Source organism: Panthera tigris, chromosome C1, assembly GCF_018350195.1.
Source record: "Panthera tigris isolate Pti1 chromosome C1, P.tigris_Pti1_mat1.1, whole genome shotgun sequence".
In the NCBI taxonomy this organism is placed as follows: domain Eukaryota; kingdom Metazoa; phylum Chordata; class Mammalia; order Carnivora; family Felidae; genus Panthera; species Panthera tigris.
In genome coordinates this window covers 78,909,227-78,925,856 of record NC_056667.1, presented here as the reverse complement: position 1 = coordinate 78,925,856, position 16,630 = coordinate 78,909,227, and the positions used below count along the sequence as shown (strand labels likewise).

Here is a 16,630-nt window from a genome sequence, read left to right as displayed (position 1 = left end):
GGTTCCCTTTGCTAGAGAGCATGCTACCTTCTTAATTCTTATTTATTTTTGAACATTCCTTATGCAGAGGTAGTGTTAGTCGCATTCTGACGGCTCGCACATTGTGCATGGCTCTATGGTGAGCTGTTCACCTCTGCAGACCCGAGACTCATCCTCCCTGCCCTGCTCCTTACCCTGCTGTTGTCCATGTTTTGTGTTTTTGACGTGTTCTCTGTTTCTGTATCTGTTTTGTTCATGTCTGTGCTTCTTGAGGCTTTATCTTTCTTGTGACGTCACCAATGCATTTGAAAATACATTCATACTTTAATTCGTCGTCTAGTTTTTGGAATATCTGGTCTACCATATTAAGCAAATGAAAGCCCTGTAGTAGAAATTTCTGATTTCCTGAGGCCTTATTTGGACTATATACAAAGGTGGGTTTTGGTGATTTATATTTTTATTTGTCCATTCTTGCCCTTGTTTATTGATTAATTGGCTGCTCTGTGACAAATATGACTCAAAGGGCATAGTATACATTGGTGAGCAAGACACAAATAGCCCTTACCCTCATGGAGCTTACAGCCCCCTGAAAAAGACAGAAACAAGCAGTGGTTGCCCTCTGGGGTGGGACTGATGGAGAAGACCAAAGAATTATGTAAAATTATGTAAAACAGGTATTCTTGGCTAGTATCTAATAGCCACCTAGTTCTCTGTGTTTCCCTCTTGAGTTAACTATTTTTGTTGGTGTGAAGGGATCCCTTAAATGTTTGTTATATTTCGTAGTTTATGGGAAAGATTTGTGTGTTCATAACTTGAAAGATGTGAAAGACTCCACTGAAAGTAACTTATTTAACAGTTGAAAAGGAAGGGAGCTCATCTGAAACCTTCAGTAGCTGAATGCCAGCAATCATACTGCACTGAGAACCATGGACAATAGGTGGTAATGGGGCTAATTCTTATGCAGATCCCAGTAACCTTGAAAGTTCTTCTTGTGCTTGAAAAAGGTGTTTGTTAGTTTATTCTTTTTTCTTTTTTTAATTCTTTTAAGTTTTTTATTTTAGAGAGAGAGAAAAACTGAGAATCTTGGGCAGGCCCCACGCTCAGCACGGAGCTCACCATGGGGCTTGATCCTACAATCCTGGGATCATAACCTGAGCTAAAACCAAGAGTCAGATGCAGGCACCATGCTAATTCATTCCTAATGAGTGTATTGAGGTGTGCTAGGCACCAACTACTTAGTTCCCTTAGAAAGAATTTAGTGAGTTCCCTTACCTCTCTTTTCCCTTTGACCCACTGAATCCAGTCATTTACCACCTATTGTCACTTAGAAAACTCTCCTGGGGCACCTGGGTGGCTCAGTGGATTAGATTAAGCGGCTGACTTTTCAGCTCAGGTTCATGAGTTCAATCCCCACCTCGGCCTCTGCTGACAGCTCAGAGCCTGGAGCCTGCTTTGGGTTGTGTCTGTCTCTCTTTCAGCACCTCCTCTCCTCGCACTGTCTCTCTGTCTCTCTCAAAAATAAATAAACATTTAAAAAATTGTTTTAAAAAAAGTCTCCTTAATCTATACACCGTCCCTGCTTCCTCTGTTCCTGTAGTCCAGGCCTTGCCCTCTCTCACCCAGACTGCTCCAGCATCTCCTTTGGTTTTCCTGACTCTGTCTTGCCCCCCACGAATCTGTTTTCCACACCAGTGCAGGGGGATTTTTCTAAAACACAAATCTCTGGTTATTCTGCAGCTTAAGATTTGTCAACAAATCCCATTGCTTTCATAAGTCTAGACATGTTTACATGGCCTCCAAACACCTTATGCTCTGGCACTGCCTCTTCTTCATCCTGATCTCCAACCCCCCACCACTCCTGAGCTTCCCCAACCCTGTGCTTCTGTTACTTGTTCTTTTATTCATTAATTCAGCAAATGGTTACTGGGCAACTGCTGTGTGCAGAGCACAGGGGATATCAAGGTGAGTAAAGCAGAGAAAGTCTCAGTCTTGTAGGATTATATTCCATAAGAAAGACCTGAGCAAATAAATATTTCATGCGATATCAGATAATATGGGAAAGAATAATGTCAGATAAGGTGATAGAGGGTAGCAGCAGTACTCATTTAGATAGGTGTTTAAGGAAAGCTTCTCTGAGGAGGTGTTATTTGAGCAGAGACCTGAGTGATAGGAGGGAGTGAGCCTTTGAGAACTGCAGGGAGAATGTTCTAGGCAAAGGAACAGTAAATGCCAAGCCACAGAGGCAGGGACCAGCTTGGCATGTTTGAGTGCCAGAAAGAAAAGTCAATATGACCTGGCTGGAATGAGTGGAATGTATTAGTATGCTTTTGCTGAGTAACAAATTGCCACTAATTTGGTGCCTTAATGCCTGTTTATTGCCTCATAGTTCCTGTAGGACAGAAGTCCCACAGAGCTCAGCTGGGTTCTTGCTTACAGGTCTCAAACCCAAGATGTCAGCAGCTGTGTTCTCATCTGAGGCTCTGGGAAGAATCTGCTTCCACAGTCATTCAGGTTGTTGGCAGAACTCCGTTCCCTGTGATGGTAGGACTGAGATCTCTGCTTCCTGGCTGTCTTCAGGGGACGGCTCCCATGTATTGGCCACCCAGGGTTCCGTGCCATGGGCCTTGTCACAGGCCATGTTGTAATGTCACCCTGGTAACAGGGTCCTTCATGTCCAGGCCCCCTCACTTTGCATGTCTGGTCCATTTGGATCGTTGCCAGATCGTAATGTCAGCTGACTTGGGGCTTACATGTGCAAAATCCCTTCACAGCAATACTGAGATTACTGTTTGGTTGACTTTCAGGGTGGGGGTGGGGAATCTTGTTGGAAGATATCTTTAGAATTCTGTGCGCCAGAGTGAGGTTGGGGAGCTGGTGGGGACCATGCCAAAGAGAGCCTCAGAGGCCCTGGTAAGGACTCTAGGGTTTTTCTTGTGATTGGATGGGAATTATTAGAGGATTTTGATTTTGGTAAGGATCATGCTGGCTCCTGTGGAGACAGTGGAGCCGGGAAGGCATTGCAGGGGTCCAGGCGATAGATGATGGTGGCCTGGACCAGAGCGGAATTACTCCTGAATGCTGTGGTTCCCCAGGTATGCCACATTGTCCCATGTCCCCATGTGTTTGCACATGCTTCTGCTGTTTCCTGGGCATTTCTCATCACCACCTACCTCACAGCTTCTTTACCCGATGAGTCTCTACCCGGTCCTCAAACCTTAGCTCAAAGGTTGCCTGAAAGGCCCCTTCATGGTATTTCCTTCCCACTGAAACTTAACTTGAGTTGTGCTGGGTCTGTTCATCTGTCTTTGCCACTTGATTGCAGCCTCTCTGGGAGCAGGGCCTTAGTCTTTGGTTCTTCTGTTTCCATTGTCTGGCCTACAGCACAGCATATTGTAGATGCTTGATAATGTTGGTAGGATGGATGCAAGAACTATGGAGATACTGGGAATGAAGTGTCTCCTAGTAGAGGAGGAACTGTATACAAATAAATACATGATAGAATGAACCAGAATGCAAATACCATGCCGTGTGCACCAAGGAGGGGAGCCAACTCTGCAGATTACTGGTGTGTGTGGAGCCTTTTTTCTACTCAGTTGGGAACAGTTGGATCTAGTTTCTCTCATCCCTCCACTGCATGAAAGAATCGTCTTATTACAAATGATTCCTCTTTATGTTATTTCCAAAAGGACATTTGTTTGGCAACACTGTTAGCCATCAATTTATTCTGTAATATTTAAAGAAGTCAAAACATTCATTCATTTAAAGCATTTTATAATTTAAGACAGATGTAGGGTGCTTCGTTTCTCATCTGTATGCCAAGCACTCAGAAAAGATCTGTGGTAGTGAAATTTTGCTTACATACTTACTCAAGATAGTTGAGTAACTCCAAATAGCTTACCTGTAGGTCAAGTGTCCTCTTAAGAGGGAGGAACTCTGAACCTGGTTACTGATGAGAAACAAACTGAAATAGGAAAGACCCCATTTCTGTGACTTCTGACCACACATCCCTCAGTCTGAACTTAGGAAAACAGGGTGCTGGAGAGAATAATTTAACTGGCGTAAACATAGTGATGTTATTCAAAACTTAATAAACTTGAGAACAAAATAACAAGAGAGTCCAGTTTCATTCTGCTGCTTTCCTGCGGTCTGTGGACCGTGCCCTGCGGGGCAGCATGCCTGACAGAGGGCCCATGGGCGCCTGCCAGCCTCACCAGGTGTAAGGAGAGATGCACACGACATCATGGATTCACATGGGTGGGATTCATAATGTGCAAAAGCAAAATAAAATAAAAAAAAACTTTTCATTCATATTGCCAAGTCCCTCTGTTTGTTTTCTAGTGATCTCTGTCAGAGAATATAAATCTGTGGCTTAAGGAGTGTTTGCTGCACAGACTTGTATGAATAATTGGATATTCTATTTCAAATTAGAGGCTGGGGCTACAGGGCCAACTGCTATGTTTTCTAGCTCCTATCTTTGGTTAGCCGGGATGATGTGACTGGCTGAGAAAGGAGACACAGCACTTCTGCTTATAAACATCATTTTAATTTAGTTCAAGGCAATGATTTTTAAAGCCTTTGGATTTGTAACACACCTACTTGGTTTCATTATATCTCCTTGTGTCCCCTCCTTGCCTCTCTAAAAAGGAGACAGAGAACATGAGGATTCTCGAGGGCACCCCAGGAGCCCAGAACTAGAATCTGAGGACATTTGGATTCCCCTCTGCTCTTGAAGCAGAATGAACAAGGCTCCCTTAGCAGAGTTCAGTTGGGGGCAGGGTCAAGAGGGACCTTGAGTTTTATCCCTCACCAGAGCCTCCAGTTTCTTGTCTTGTGCCCAGAGAAGTGTACAGTAAAGGATCAAAGAGGAACGAGGTTCATCTAAGGTGGGGGGCATTTTGGAGAGCACCCCAGGCTCCCTGGATGGGAGCGCACAGGCTGCTATGCCCCTAGGCGGTCTTGTCTCTGAGTGCGGGTCTTGCTGATCAGCATGGCTTCAGGAGCCACCCGGGCACAGTGCCTGGCCTGGCCCGTTGGTCACCCCATTTCTGCCTGAGACAGTTAGAAGGATCTTTTCTGAGAGAACCAGCTCAGAGAGTTTTCAGATATGTGTCTAGAGAAAGGAAGAGAGGAACTTTTCAACTTTCAGAGGTGAAAGGAAAAGGATTTTACAGCTAAATCTGGTGAGAAGAGCAGATCCTGGACAAAATGCTAAAAAGAATTTACGAAAAGGATGACATTTGAGCACTAAAAAAGGAGAGTTAAAATGGCAAACCATGACTATATGGTCTCGGTATTTGGCAAATACATTCTCCAAAATGAATGAAATGAAGCTCAAGGAAAATATTTGACAGTGTAAGCTGCCAGTGAAAAAATTCAAACTTTCAAGTGAAAGTTAGAAGTTTGGAAAACTTATATCCTCCTCCATGAGCTTGATATTTCCCAAGGCTTTATAAGTTCTGATGAGATCAGTGATGATATTAACAAATGTGATTCTTTTTTTATATTCTAATGAAATGTGTCAAAACTTAGAATAACTGCATAACTCAGTGAACCAGTATTTTCCAGAACAGTGGCTACAGAATCACACATGGATAAAAGGCCCAATCAAGGTGCAAGACGCAAAAGAGTAACAGACATGGTTTAAGATACCGCGTTACAACTGATCATTTAGAAATTACCACTTGTTGAGTTTTGGTATGGTATCAAGAATAGCCATAAGTATCTGGAAATGAAATACCACTCCCTTCTCCAGTTACGTATCTATGTGAGGATGGACTTTTTTCTAATCCAAGACCTATCACAACATACTGAATAGAGAAGTAGATATGAGAATTCAGCTGCCCTATAAGCCAGACATGAAAAAGATTTGCAAAAATGTGAGACAGTGTCATTCGTCTCACTAAATTTTTGTTACGAAAACATATCTCTTTGTAATAAAATTGTTTATATAAGTTTATTTTTTTAATATTAGTATTTTGAAAATTTCTGTTTAATTTCTAATATCAGTAATCAGTACATATAACCCACATAAACAAAAGCTCTTTGGGGTCCTCAATAATTTGGAGTGTGAAGAGATCCTGAGACCAAAAACATATGGGAACCATTGACTTCAACTGCCCATACCTATACTATTTATCCATGCATGAAGACATGTATGTATAAATGTACATAACATACACTAAAAATTTTTTTTTCTGTGTTTATTTGTGTTTGAGAGACAAAGCACAAGTGGGGGAGGGTCAGAGAGAGAGGAAGACACAGAATCCGAAGCAGGCTGCAGGCTCCAAGCCATCAGCACAGAGCCTGATGTGGGGCTCGAACTCAAGAACCGTGAGATCTTGACCGGAGCCAGAGTCGGACGCTTAACTGACTGAGCCATCACACGCCCCCCTTTCTCTCTCACCTTGAGCCTCAGTCCCATTTGCCCACCATACAGGAGTGGGCAAATCGCGAGATCATGACCTGAGCCGGAGTCAAATGCTCAACTGACTCGGTCACCCAGGTGCCCCCATAACACACATTTTTAAGTGTACTTAAAAATAAAATTTGAAGAGAACAGCATTTCAGTAGTTCTAACATCTTTCTGCCCTCACAAGGCCAGACCTCTGGGCCAAATGACTAACCTAAGACTAGATGGCTATATGCCTGAAATGTTAGTTCAGTAGAAAAACAGGGGTTCAAGAACTTAAAAGGGAGCACAGCCCAAGTGCTGTGGACAAAATTTTGAGTCCCTAGCCAGATGGTTCCATGGATGTAAAGCCTGGTGACATTGAGATGGTGTCCAGAGCATGTGGCAGGAGAAGTGACGACCTGGCACAGCGGATGGACTCTGGATGCTGGATAAATGAACTTGAAGGCAAAGAGTTTTAAGGTTTATAGCCCTCTTTAATGGGAATGCACCCAGGGACAGAGAGCTTATGCTGTTCTCAGATCTTTTGGCCCTGCAAAGGGACTCATTCCAGAACCTAATCCACTGACGTGGAAAGGGGCATCTCAGATGCCACGCTGCCTCTGTGCAGGTGCCCTGGGCGTAGTCCCGAATGGATGGTCAAACCAGGCCAAGCATGGCTTTGGGAGTGGTATCCCTGAGCTGTGGGGTTGGGACTCCTTGTGCTCCGGCAGTGACCTTCTCTCTTGTCCTGGGAAGAAGTGCTGCCATCTTTCGAGGTCTCTCCACTGCCAGGGAAGTGTCACAGCCCACGGGTTTGGGGGTTGAGCCAACCCTTGTGGAGGAAGCTGCTTATCAGTAGGGCTTCTGAGAGACCCTCACCCTCACACTAAGGCCCACTCCCTTGAGAAGACTACTCTTACATGCTTCACAGCCATTCTGTCCTTTCAAAATGATGCTGTCTCTGTGAGGATGTGTTGAGTTTCTGAAGTTTAAGACTCTGAAGGCAGCTGTCTTTTCACACCTTCTGTTGAGGGGCCGCCTCATTATAACTCTGCAAGCACTGAAAATGGCCACTCTCACGTCTCCCCCTCCTCTCCTTTGGCCTAGTCAGATTTTCTTCTTTCTGTAAGAAGTCAGCCTCCTTAGGGCCACCTGCTGTTGTTTACTTTTCACTGTCTGGTCAATTCCAGCGTCATATTATGACAGACACGAGCAGACATTAGGTTGGGAGAGAAGAATACTTGGGTGCCAAAGAAAATGGGGTGGATTTCTCTGCTTGACACCAGGGGTGGGTGGGTAATGGAGACAGCAATAAAAAAAAGGCAAATGTGGTCTAGAAAGCTGGGTATACAGACTCCATCCTCTCCCCTTGGTGCTAGGTGACCTTGGATAGCCACTGGGCCCACCTCAGTCTCCATTTTCTTCTGTCAAAGTGAGCATGATACAGCTGTCTGATCCAAAGTACCCCTCATTTGGGCATCCAGTCCTGCTTTACACCCACCTCTATCCTCCGTGTTCTTTCCTTCAGATTTCTAGGCTAATTTTTATGCTCGAGTGAAAGTAGACTCACTACATGGAAGTCTAACATTTGGAGCCTGAATGTGATAAAGCACTTGGAGCTTCTAAACAGAAATTATGGTGGTGTCCTACCATCTACCCCTACCCCCAACACACACCATGAAAGGAATCTGTATTTGTTCTAACTTCCTTATCTGTCTGCTGGGAGTATTGCTGGGGAGGTGGGCCCATCTTAATAATCTGAATGAATAGGGGGAATTAATGTTGGATACGTTTTACTCAGTGCAAGAATGCATTGTTCTCAGTTCTCATACTTACCATTTTCTCTTTTCAGGGATCAGCATCTTCTGGACCCAACCCTGGAATATGTGAAGGTAGGAAACCAGGATTTAATTTGTAATTAGGACACTGCGTAATCGACTTCCCTTTTTTAACACAGTGTTGCCAAATAATGCTGCAGTCTGGCCTGTGTAGGAAGCTTCTCACGTTGGAACAACCAGGGGGTAATCTGACTCTCTCAGGCCTTCAGTAACTTTTGTAGAGGTCTTACGTCGTCATCCTATTATAGGTCTACAGTCTTTTTCCTCTTATCTGAAACCCTCGGGGCCAGATGGGTTTTTAAATTCAGAATTTTTTTAGGAAGGTAATCGGGTACATATATATAAAAACATCCTCAGAGGGGTCTAGGGTCAGTACTCCGTACTCAAGCTCATTATTTCATCAGTGAAACGTAAGAGTATTCACACAAAGTGAGATAAACAGACTACAAATGATCTTATGTAGTGCAGCTCACGTTTTGCCACCAGATGAGGTCAGGTTTGATTTGCCACCAAATGACTGGAAATTTTTCAGTTTTCAGAGTGTTTTGGATTTGGGGATGGTAGATAATGAATTGTGAGCCTGTGTTTATCTTCGGTGGAGGACTGAAGGCTTCCTGAGCTTTTCTGGGTCGGCTTTCCTTTCCAACAGCCCCTCTCCTATGTGGTGGCGAATCTAGGACTGTGAGCTGTGGGAATACGCTGCTTTTCAGTGGGGCTGACATTCAATGCTTCTAAATAGGCAACACCTGGAAACAGTGGTATCCTTCTGAGCAGAAAGAAAAGATGCTTTTTCCTTCTCCCTTCCCCACACCATCTTCTTGGGTGTGTTTGTGTATATATGTTTGCTTTATTTTCTTTTTGAGAATTGAAATCTGGTACCTGCTATGGCAGAAGAGAGAACTTTGATTTGTCACAGTTTCTTGGATTGATGACAACATAAATATCCTTAAGTTTTAGGAGAAATGGCGTATGTTAAGTTTTAAGGTGCTTGCCTCCTGGGAGCCACATTCCAACCTCATTATTGTAAGGGCAGTATCATGGTTTGGGGGTATTTAGGCCTATTGCTGTTTTGTGTGCCTGTGCCTGCCCCATTTTTGGCATTTCTTCTCTCTTTAGACCAGAGGATGGAAGAGAGAAGAGAAAGCTCTATTAGAATCACTTAGTCACTTGAGGTAGTCGTAATAAAGTTTGTTGGAAGGGAGGTGGGTATTATTTTTTCCTCTCTCATACCCAGGCTACGTCTGAACTGTAGTTTCACTGCAACAAATGTACAGTCCTAAACCAGTATGGCTGCTGTGTCAGAGTACAAAAGAGCTTTATAAATGATGCCTGTGTCCCTCCTGAACACGTCCACCTTTGTTTTTATGCAGATTGTATGCTGCAAAACAATAGGGGGGTGCTATTCGCAGGACTATGATTTGACTTGGCCATGATGTAAAAAATGTGCCCTGGAATTAGGCAGTGTGTAAATCATAGCTGCCTTTTAAAAGCCACCATGTCATGTTTCAGAAATGGGCTGTCCCCCACTGTAGGCTCAGGCTGGGCTTAGCAAGCACAGACCCTTCCCTTACTCCAGTAACTTGGTTTTTCTTTGACAGTGTCCAAGCCTTTAAGATAATCCAGTGATGAATTCTAAGTTAAACATAGATTCTAGAATGATCTGTTTTAATATTATTTAAGCTGTCACATCACGTTCATGAATATCGGCCATTCTAAGTTGGGTAAGAAGAGATATGCGGGTTCTTGGTGGCTTCTGCTTGCTAGGCTCTCCTTGCCTTCCCCAGCAGTGAGACGTGATGGGACCGCTCTTAGTGGCTCAAGGGTACTTTTTTCCAAGGACCTGTTGAGGTGTTCCGAAGGTCACTCTTTGCTCCCAACCTTGTCTGAATCTGGTCGGGGCTTTATAAATGATGTCCCTGTGCTTCTCCTGGATGCCTCACATTTGTTGTTTTGTTTTTTTTTTATTTCTCACTTTGCCCCTGGTTTGGAGGGGGCAGTTTGGGGATTTGTGGGGCAAATGTGGGATATTTCCATTTGTTTCTTTGGGTACAGAAGCTCCAAAGGCATGTTCATGGAGGCCTTTGACCTCCAGGTCTAAATTGACCCACGTGTCACGCTTCTTGGGCCAGTGCAGGCTCATCCTAGCATTTCTCAGACTTGGTTGCCCTCTCAAGCCTGGCTGACCAGTCCATGTGATGAAGGCCTTGTAAATGGTGCCTGCTGGAGCCTAGTGACTTTGGAGGGTGACTGAAAATAATCAAGGGAGGTGAGATAGTTGTAGATAAACTGGGATGCAGTTTGGCCCCTCCTGACTCAGAGCTGTTACTTCTCTGGATAACCTGGTATACTTAATACCTCTTAGGCACGTTGAAAAGTAGAAATTCTACGTAAAAGTCATTGCCTTGTGTAGAGTCCCCTTCTGGAGACTTATCAGCCCAAAAAACAAGATTCAAGGGAGCACATTTTTATGGGCCACATAATGGGGGTGGGCTGATCTCTGAGAGTTCTCTCAGTGGTAGAAGCAGCCAGACGTGGCCAAAAGACAGCTCTTCTCATTCTGTGGAGAACCACAGGCCCAGGTCTCTGTCTTCAAATGCCTTCTCTTTCCCATGGGAGGCTTTCTAACCATCCTCACTGGGTTTTCCCAGTGCCCAGGTATGAGATCTGGGACTGGCTCCCTCTCCTTGTGCCTGGGGGAGCCAAGGCAGTGGGGGATTGGGTGGTGCTGGGGCTGCAGTATTGTGGCAGAGAGAGCTGGGTAGAGAATGAATCCAAAATTCACTTCTGTCCAGTTTGTACTCTGTGTCCTCCTAACACTCTGTGCAGTTTGTATCGAAGCGAATTAATACGGCATGAAAGGGGACCAGTCCGCGGTTGCTAGGCTACAAGTAGCTCCTCTGTGCCCAGAATGGAGGGAACCATGCATGGCTGAGAAGCCCCAGGGCTATTGGCGGTTCTTTCACTTCCTGCTGGGGCCTCCCAACTGCACCTAGACCCACCAGCTGAATACCATGTTTGGATGTGCTAAGAAAATTAGAGCAGCTCCAAAGTAGCCAGGGGATTTTTGGAATCTTGCTCTCCACTGTTTCTGTCTCTTTAATTCTGACTGTTAGAGAGGAGTTTTGTTTTTTCTTTTCTTTTAAAAAAACTTTTTAATGTTTATTTATATTTAAGAGAGAGAGAGAGAGAGCGAGAGCGAGCGCACACAAACGGTGGAGGGGCAGAAAGAGAAGGAGACAGAATCTGAAGCCAGCTCCAGGCTCCCAGCTGTTAGCACAGAGCCAGATGAGGGGCTTGAACTCACCAGCCATGAGATCATGACCTAAGTCAGAGGCTTAACCATCTGAGCCACCCAGGCACCCCAGTTTTCCCTTTCTCAACTTTTTCCTTGTTTTCCGAGCCTTCCCTTCTCCCCACATTTTTTCCCCACAGTAGCTCATGTTTAAAATCATCTTAAAAGTCTGGTTTTAGCTGTTTTGTGCAATCATGAGGTCCTTTTCAGTAACCACATAAAATTGTCTTTTTCACTGTACCCAAAAGAAACCACTTCTTCCAGGTTGGAAAGCAGAAACCTCCACAGTGCCTCCACCTTTCTCCTGCTCTTTAGTTGTTAGTGACTTTCATAAGTTGTGTACAGCTCTGGAATTTTCCTCTGCGTACCTAGCATACCTTACTGGAGATAAAAACTTTTTTTTTTTTTTTTAAACAGGAAATAGCTTTTGGAGGAAATAGCCCTAGGCAAAATTGTGAAGAAGAGTTTATATTCTGGGCTTCTTTACTTACTCACTGCCCCATTTGATTTTTGTCATATTTTTACCCCCATTACAACATATTTATTTAGTGTCTACTTTCTTAGACCTGTGTCTGGCAACTACTAGAACATTTGATAAAATGTACTAAAATGTGACTAAATGAGGGTGCCTGTTTTGTTCGGTCAGTGAAGCATCCAACTTCAGCTCAGGTCATGATCTCCTGCTCTTGCAGTTCGTGAGTTGGAGCCATGCGTTGGGTTCTGTGCTGGCAGCTCAGAGCCTGGAGCCTGCTTCAGATTCTACGTCTCCCTCTCTCTCTGCCCCTCCCCTACTCTCTCTTTCTCTCTCTCAAAATAAATAAACATTAAAAAAGTCTTTAAAATGTTAATAAATGATAATAGCTCAGTGTGTTAACCTTCCCAGAATAACATTCGCATAGTGGACTCCAGATTACACAACCCCTAAGAACCCACAGAGAGGGGAGAAAGGTCTACCTCTGTGTGACTTTGGACTTTGCACCTTCTCTCTATGGCTTCTGTCTTCTCACAGCTACAAAATCAGGGAATGGGTGAATGTCCTTTGAACATTTTAAGGATCATCTATACCTGTGATAGGCTGGAGGGGAAAGTTTTTTTATACCAAGCGGTAAGGGATTCTTCATCTATCACTCTTGACCATAAAAGTGCCATATTGATTGGAAGATGATGTGTCTCAGACATTAAGACCAAGGATGTGAGAGCTAATAACTGCCCACCCATCACATTACTTCAAAAGATTGTACCTCAACACCCCTGCAGCTGGATGCATACCATCCATTATGCTTTCACTTTTGTAACGCCTTCTTGAACCTGTGAAACTTACTTTCATTTTCACTATTTTTTTTCTTTTCTTTTTCTTGGGGCTACTTCTTTAAGCGTCAAGAGTTGCCCCCCACCATACACTAAATTTTACAAATTTATTTCCTATCTTCTCCCCCTTTATATATCTATTTTCCTTTTAGACTGAAGATTCTTTGTAGATGCTTCTTCACACACAAGCCTTACAGTCATTTTAATAAAACATCTCTTTGCTGGGAATGGTTTAAAAACACATTTTTTTTAGGGGAGGTGATGATTGGGCAGAGCTGGGTGAGTTTTCTTATAAGAGAAATGTTAATTATAGATTTTTCATTTTAAAATGCCCTTAAGAAAGATAAATCGGAAAACAAAGCCAGGAAGCAGAAAAGAAAATCGGGATGACTGTTTTTCAAATTAGCCAAGATGTAGGCAAGCCCATTTTCGTGGCGAGGCTATAAACAGCACAATGCCCGCCTGTGGACAAAGGCCTGCTCTCCAGGCGACCGCAGTTAGCAAGTGTCAGGACGGAATGCAGCCTTTTGTCCCGGGCTAGCCTCCTAGTGAACAAATATCCTTTCTTTTGTAGTCAGCCTGGGTGGATTCTTGCTGGAACCACTTGCGAGCTTTTCTGAAATGATTTGCGGTTTCTGAGCTCCTTCGCAGGCTAGGAGAAGGGAGAGGGCTGGAGCTGCTTTCCTGAGTGGGGATCGGAACCCTCCGACGGCTTGTTCCCCTCACCCCCCCCCCCACCCCCCACCCCCGCCCCCGCGTTCCCACCACCCAGCGCGCATGAGCAGCTCCCGAGTCCGGGGCTCCTTGGCAATCAGTCCTCTGTGGGGTTAATTCTCCGAAATGCTCCTTGTGAGAGGGCCCTACAGATAAGACAGGCTGCCCAAGGCTCAGATCTCAGCAAGGCCGCTTCCTGCAGCCGGCCCGGGCTACATTAGGTCACCCAGCAGATTAAAAGAGGAGTAATTATGCGAATTCCAGCGCCAAGAATAAGCGCGCGGGCCGGCGTTGGGACCTCGTGGGAGACGGGCCAGCGAGGCTGCGTTCGCTTTGTGCTCAAGATGGCTGCAGCCATGGTCACGGTTAAATAGCTGCCTTTGAGGGACGTCTTTTCTTCCAGCGGGGAAAACAGGCTAGTCTGCTCTGAATTAGCCAGCTAACAAAGTCATGAAAGGGACTTACGAAAACAATGGCACGCTGTACATTCCGTGAGATTTTAGCAAGTTATATGAACCAAATAACGGCCCAATTGGCTGGCTCTGCAGGTTTTTGCCTGAGTGTGCACATCCGCAGAGCCAGCACCGTGCCCTGTGGGACCAGAAGATCAAACGCTGCCCACGGTGAATGTGAAACAGCCCTGGGGCTCACATTCAGAGGAGCAAGTGAGAACTCCCATCCACCCTCTCCCACTCCACCCCAAAAACATTCTCTGCAAATCTTCTTGGGAGGTTTAACGTTACTACCGTTTAAAAACCAATTACAGAGGCAGGGTGGGAAGACTGAAGAATAGGGGTCGAGGACAGTCCCTCTTTCAAAGGAATCTTTTCCCGCAGGTCTTTGAAAATGCGGTCATTTGTAAAAAGCAAAATCTTGTCATGAAATTGTATGCTCATTTAAAATCTATATGTGAATGTTCATAGCGACATGATTTATAATTGACAAAAACTGGAAACAGTTCAAATGCCCTTTAACTGGTGAATGGCGAAACTGTAGGATACCATACAATGGCACGATAGTCAGCCTAAAAAAGAATGGACTGTCAGTATAAAAACTTACTAGTGACAGAAAACAGATGAGAGGTTGACTGCAAAAGGGAACAAAAGAACTTTTAAAATGATAGAAACACCTTGATTATGGTTGTCTCAAAGCTCACAGAATGATACTTTTTAAAAGGGGTGATTCTTACTCTGTGTAAATTAAACCTCAGTGAGCGTGACTTTAAAAAGGCAAACTAAAACCTTACCATATTTTAGCCCTTAAGTGCTGTCACCCCAGTAGGGGAAATGTTTGATTTGGAGATGGGCTACCTCAGACTGCTGATCACATGGCGAAAGTGCTGAGCTTATGAATATTTTACTGCATTGGCTCATTCAACAGATAGTTGTGAGCATGTATCACGTGTTGGTAATTGCTCAGTGGAGTGAGAGGTGGGAGCAAAGTGTTTCCAAGAGCCTAACCTTAGATAGTGGCAGTGGGCGGGGAAAGTCAGGGCAGGGCCTGGAGGCCTTTCCAAGAGAGAATTAAGAGCCATTTTATTAGGTGAGTTGACAGTACCTGGCGGACTTAACTGGAGGAGGTGAGGAAGAGGAAGCCAGAGGAGGTTCCAGAGGTCACACGAGTGTCTGGCATCTTGCCCAGAAGCCAGTGAATATTTTAGGGGAGGACAGGAAATTTCCAGTTGGAGACCTTGTTACCACAATGACATTAAGTTAACTGATGAGCATGTGGGGATATCATTAGACTGGTAGGATCAGCAAACTATAGCCAGAGACCAAATCTGGCCTGCAGCCTGTTATTGTCTGGCCTGTAAGCTAAAAACGGATTTCACACTTGAAATGTTTTTTGTTTTTTGTTTTTTTAAATCAAAAGAGGAATGTGAAAATTATAAAATTCAGGTTTCAACATGCGTAAAGCTTTATTGAAACACAGCCTCACCCATTCATTTACATGTTGCTGCTTTCTCGCCATAACCATGGAGTTGAGTAGATATGACAGAATGGGCAGCAAAGCCTGATATATTTACTGTCGGGCCCTTTACAGAAAAGATTTGCTGACTCCTGCTCTAGACTATATGTATATTCACTGTTCCTGGTTTGCCTCTCAATAATGCATGGTAGGCTTTCAATAAAAATGCATAGTAGGCTTTCAGCCTTGCATCATGGACATCACTGTTATCTCGCCTGGTGACATAGCAATGAGTCCTTGTGCAAGTTGTGAGACCTTGCACATTCACAGAGATGCTACAGTGGCAATCCTGCACGATTTGGATGCAACTTGGCATCTTGTGGGGTAGACCTGTCTGCTCTGAGCAGCATCTCCTGGGCCCATCACATCTAAGGCCTTCAGTTTTGCTGGCTGAACAGGTGTGTGGGGACAGCACAGGTGCTGCAATCCTGATGGTTCTTGCCTGGGGCTTGTCTAGATAGTTTCCTCAGGCCAGATTGCTCCCCCCAATGCAGACTGAGATGCGTTTTCTCAGTGCCCCAAGTCAAAAGTAAATTCTCCCTGGGCCTCCTGAACTTGATGGTTTGAATCAAGGTCAAACCCTGGAGCTGCCCTCTAAAGGTGCTTAAAGGAGCCTTGTCTGGCCTAGTACAGCTAGGTTCGCCTTTGTATTTTATGCCGCAGCCTTCATCCTTGACTGAAAGTAAGAGGACTCCTCTGGGATCCCAAGCAATGGCAGGTAGAGAGGTGGCAAAGAGACTGGAAAACTAGCATGCAAGCGAGAATTGAAACTATGGCATCTGACTAGGCTCCGTTTTATAATCGGACTTCAGAACCCTCCTCATGTGGCCTGTCTACCTCTGACCTCATTCTGCCATCTGCCTTAGTGGGATATTCCTCCATCCTGGCTTTTCCTCCTGGTCCCCGGTCTTTGCCTTTTCTTTGGCATGAATGCTTCTTTTACAGTTGAGTGGTTTAAAGTGGGTTGAACTGTGTTGCCCCAAAACATATATTGAAGTACTAACCCCCAGTACCTGTAAATGTGGCCTTGTTTGGAAAGAAGGTCTTTGCAGGTATGATCACACTGGGATGAGATCATACTGGATTAGGGTGCACCCTAATCCAAAGACCAGTGTTCTTATAAGAAGAGAGGAATTTGTG

At 44.6% G+C, this 16,630-nt stretch overlaps 1 protein-coding gene across 4 annotated transcripts in view; it reads left to right on the top strand.

Moving 5' to 3' along the window:
* The window catches only part of BCAR3 (BCAR3 adaptor protein, NSP family member), a 208,721-nt gene that overhangs the window by 121,316 nt on the left and 70,775 nt on the right, over positions 1-16,630 (top strand). For all 4 annotated transcript variants that reach the window (XM_042997925.1, XM_042997924.1, XM_042997921.1 and 1 more), the window contains one exon: positions 8,223-8,262. In XM_042997925.1, the coding sequence (XP_042853859.1) occupies positions 8,223-8,262 (40 nt within the window). The remainder of the gene's footprint in view (positions 1-8,222; positions 8,263-16,630) is intronic.